At 37.8% G+C, this 4,522-nt stretch overlaps 1 protein-coding gene across 1 annotated transcript; it reads left to right on the top strand.

Annotated features, from left to right (window-relative positions):
* The first annotated feature begins 1,782 nt into the window (after positions 1 to 1,782).
* LOC126675289 (uncharacterized) lies at positions 1,783 to 3,382 on the top strand. Its single transcript, XM_050369903.2, has 2 exons — positions 1,783 to 3,029; positions 3,308 to 3,382. Exons 1-2 carry the CDS (start codon positions 2,075 to 2,077, stop codon positions 3,343 to 3,345), a joined length of 993 nt encoding a protein of 330 aa, XP_050225860.1. The 5' UTR covers positions 1,783 to 2,074; the 3' UTR covers positions 3,346 to 3,382.
* The last annotated feature ends 1,140 nt before the right edge of the window (positions 3,383 to 4,522 follow it).

Raw genomic sequence — 4,522 nt, 5'->3', positions numbered from 1 at the left:
AGAGTTAATTTGTTGCTATATAGTTGCTGGAATTCAGTGTTAAAATTGCAGTTTTGTATTGATTTTGGGTGAGGTTTGCGGGCTGTTGTGGCTAGAGGTTTTAGGTAATTGGTTAAGGGTAAAGGCTAGCACGTCGGGGTGAGAATAGGGAATCGGAACGGCAGCCAGTTGCTGCTGTAAACAGCAGCAAATTGTTGCTGCAAGTTGCAGCAACATCGCCGCAAAACTGCTGCAACTCGCAGCAGTTACGGCAGCGATAAAGGGGGCTGTTTAAACAGTCCCCGACCAGCTAGGATAGGTCTTTTCGAACGTACATCGAGTCTTGAGGATAACATAATTATATTGATGTTAAAATCATGGTTTAAAAGGGTTTAAAACTAAGTTTATAATATAGAGAAAGTGCAGCCCCAAAACAGTTTGTGACATCGACTTTTGACCAAATTTCAAATAACTTGGAGCGATGATTTTTGAGAAGGCTTGAGTAGTATATCATAAGGGATATACGGAGAATGAAACGTGATATTCAGATTAGGATTTGGATATTTAAATAGGGTTGAATTGATTGAAATATATAGGATGTTGAAAGTTATAAAATCTGGAAAAAAATATAATCAAGTCATGAGGGCAACTTCACCTGTAAAAACGAATCTCGAACAATAATAATCTTACCTTGAAAGTGAGTGGGATTTATAGATGGAATTACATAGATGAGTTTTATGAAAAATAATAGTACGGTTGTTAAGATAAATTAAAAGTTATCGAGGTTCAAAGTTGAGTGAAAAATCTGAAAGTGATTTTCAAATTTATGCCTAATGAGAGGCTTCCTTTGAGGCAAGATTTGAAGATGATAGACATGTCGGATTATGTTCGAGTCTTAATAAAAAACATAGGCGATGTTATAGAGAATAAGAATATCAATTCTGTTTTGGGTTCAACGATGATACGGGCTCTGTTTCTGACCCTGAAACAGTAGCATAATGTGGGGCTGTTATGAAGCCAAAAATAATAATTAAAGACCCAACTTTAGAAAATTATTGTGAACAAACCGTAAGTCGAAACTAGTCGAAGTCTTCACGGAAGTTGTAGATCTGATTGTGAAGTATAAGAATGTGAAATTTGTTTTGAAGCGGAACAGTTTTCCGGGTGATGTTTTGAGGCCCAAACAGCAGCCCTTAGAGGACTGTTTTAGCTGTTTTGAGAATCAGCTTTAGGTAACCAACTTCCGACTTAGTTTCCGACACTTTCGAGATCTATTTTCAAACTAAGGTCTAAATGAATATTGTAGGCAACGTTCCAAACTGTGGGAATGTGCTTTTTATTTAAAATTTGGATAACTCTAAGTAATGATTTTAATAGCTCAAAGTTGGTCGAAAAACATGAAATAAATAAGACGTTTTAAGAAGCTAACTTTGAGCAATATTTTGGAGACCTTAGAGATGTCGATTGAAGTCCGGGTCTAAATGAAAATTATAAGTGGGAATGCAGACTACAGAAATGTAAAATTTCTTTGGTAAATGGGCGATTTTAAATAAACGTTTCTGATAGCCAAAGTGGGCTAGAAAAACCATTTTTTAACAAGTTAAAGTTAACTTAAAATATTTAGTTATTTGAAGTGAATTGTTTTTGTTAATTAAATATTATTTTGAATAATACCAAAGATAATAAAAAAGGACGTTTTAAGATTATATCAAAAATAATTCGATACGAGAACGACGAGTTACGTTTGTCAATAGAAGGCAATAATCTTTTAATTATAGCTGTATATATTCTCATAAAATTAGAAGAGATTTAGCTTACCAAATAAAGCTCCCTAGGATCACTCTGTGTATATTAGCTAGCCATATATAGCTCCCTGTAATCTCTCCTGTAATTAGCTGTAATAGTTGACATTATTTATCTATATAATGAGAATACCTTCTCCCTTGAGAAGACAATTCAAACCAATCTGATATGGTATCGGAGCTATCTCAGTCATAGTCTTCTTTTTCTATCATAGCTTTCAGCCATAGGCTTGTTTTTTTTTCTTTTTCCCAATAGCTTCCAGTCATAGTTTTCTTAGTCAGCTTTTGTGACTATGGAGAAATTAGATAATGTTTGTGTCAAATTCAGTGGGAAAAATTATTCTTCATGGGAGTTTCAGTTAGAGACGTATATCAAGGGTAAGGAGCTATGGGGGCATATAGATGGCAGCACCACTGAAAGTTCTGCAGCTAACAAGGCAACTTGGGCTGCCAAAGATAACCAGATCATGTCATGGATTCTTGGTTCCGTGGAACCACATTTCATTCTTTCTTTACGTCCACATAGGTCTGCAAAGACTATGTGGGACTATCTCAAGCAAGTGTATGATCAAGACAACAATGCTAGACGCTTCCAGCTCGAGTTAAACATCGCAAATTATAACCAAGGAGATCTATCTGTTCAAGACTATTATTCTGGTTTCCTCACCTTGTGGAATGATTATTCGGATCTTGTTACAGCCAAGGTCTCCGGAGAAGGGTTGATGGCTGTACAACAAGTCCATAAAACCAGCCAAAGAGACCAATTTTTGATGAAGTTGCGGCCTGAATTTGAAGCTGTCCGTGCCTCTTTGGTGAATAGGGATCCCGTTCCAACTTTGGAGACATGTTTTGGAGAACTTTTGCGTGAGGAACAACGTATCAATACTCAGAATATCATGGAGCAAGCTCGTGTTGCGTCTAATTCTGTCTCAGTTGCTTATGCAGTGTATGGTAAGGGGAAGGGTCGTGACATGAGTACCATACAGTGTTACAGCTGTAAGAAATATGGTCATATTGCCCCTAACTGTCTTCAGAAATTTTGCAACTATTGCAAGCAGTCCGGGCACATCATTAAGGAGTGTCCTACTCGTCCACCCCGCACTAATAAGGCCTATTGTGTTGCTGCCCCTGCTGACATTACTGCTGCCCCTACTGCTATTGCTGCAACTCCTACTTCGGCACCTTCTTTAACTCGAGAGTCTGTGCAAGAAATGATTGTGAGTGCATTTTCAGCGCTTGGCCTTCAAGGTACCCATTCTTTATCTACTTGGATCTTAGATTCAGGTGCCTCTAATCATATGACTAATTCTTTTAATGGGTTGAGTAATATCAGAAAGTATTATGGCTCCTCACATATTCAAACAGCTAATGGTAGTGATTTACCCATTGCGGCAATTGGTGATGTATCTTCCTCCTTTAACAATGTTTTTGTATCACCTGATCTCTCCGTCAATTTAGCATCTGTTGGGCAGCTTGTAGAACAGAATTGTGATGTTCATTTTTCTCATAATGGCTGTATTGTGCAGGATCAGATTTCAGGGCAGGTGATAGCGAAGGGGCCTAAGCACGGCCGTCTCTTTTCTTTGCAACTCCCTATTCCTTGCAGCTTAACTTCTTCCTCTATTCTATCCTTACTTTGCAATGAGTCTAAAGTGTCAAATGAAGTTTGGCATAAGCGTTTGGGTCATCCTAATTCTAGGGTTCTATCTTACTTGTTAAAATCTGGTTTATTGAATAATAAAAAGCATCTTTCTTCAATTGAGTTTCCTGAATGTGCTACTTGTAGACTTGGTAAAAGTAAGACTTTACCTTTTCCTTCTGAAGGACATAGGGCAACACATAGCTTTGAGATAATTCATAGTGATGTATGGGGTATTAGTCCTACCATTTCTCATGCCCAATACAAATACTTTGTAACTTTTATTGACGATTATAGCAAATTTACATGGGTTTATTTCTTGCGTCATAAATCAGAAGTGTTTTCTATGTTCAAATTGTTTTTAGCTCTTGTTGACACTCAATTTTCAGCTCTCGTTAAAATTCTTCGATCCGACTCGGGTGGAGAATATATGTCTCACGAGTTTCAATCTTTTTTACAATCTAAAGGGATTATCTCTCAGCGTTCTTGTCCATATACTCCGCAACAAAACGGCGTAGCTGAAAGGAAGAATCGTCATCTCTTAGATGTTGTTAGGACTTTGCTAATTGAGTCGGCTGTTCCTTCTAAGTTTTGGGTCGAAGCACTCACTACAGCGACTTTTCTTATAAACAGACTTCCTTCACAAATTTTGGATTTTCAATCCCCATATTTCAGACTTTATCATCACCATCCTGACTATAAAAATCTTCATACATTTGGATGTGTTTGTTTTATGCATCTTCCGCCACCGGACAGAAATAAGCTTTCTGCTCAGCCTATTCGATGTGCCTTCTTAGGGTATAGCAGCACTCAAAAAGGTTATTTATGCTATGACCCAAACTCAAATCGAGTTCGTGTTTCAAGGAACGTAATTTTTTTTGAAAATCAATGGTTCTTCCCTATGTCTATGTCACCTCAGCCTTCACTTGCTTTCTTACCTTATTTTGATGATATTTCTAATAGTGATCAGGTTGCAAGGTTCAAGCCAGGAATAGTATATCAACGAAGACCTCCTAAACCTGCAATCACTCAAGTGCTGCCCCCTTCCGCTTCTGCCCAGTCATCTGCTCCCTTACGTCGCTCTTCTAGAGCTACTGGTCCT

This window comes from Mercurialis annua, linkage group LG3 (genome assembly GCF_937616625.2).
Source record: "Mercurialis annua linkage group LG3, ddMerAnnu1.2, whole genome shotgun sequence".
NCBI classification, from domain to species: Eukaryota; Viridiplantae; Streptophyta; class Magnoliopsida; order Malpighiales; family Euphorbiaceae; genus Mercurialis; species Mercurialis annua.
This window is presented reverse-complemented; position numbering and strand designations above follow the sequence as displayed.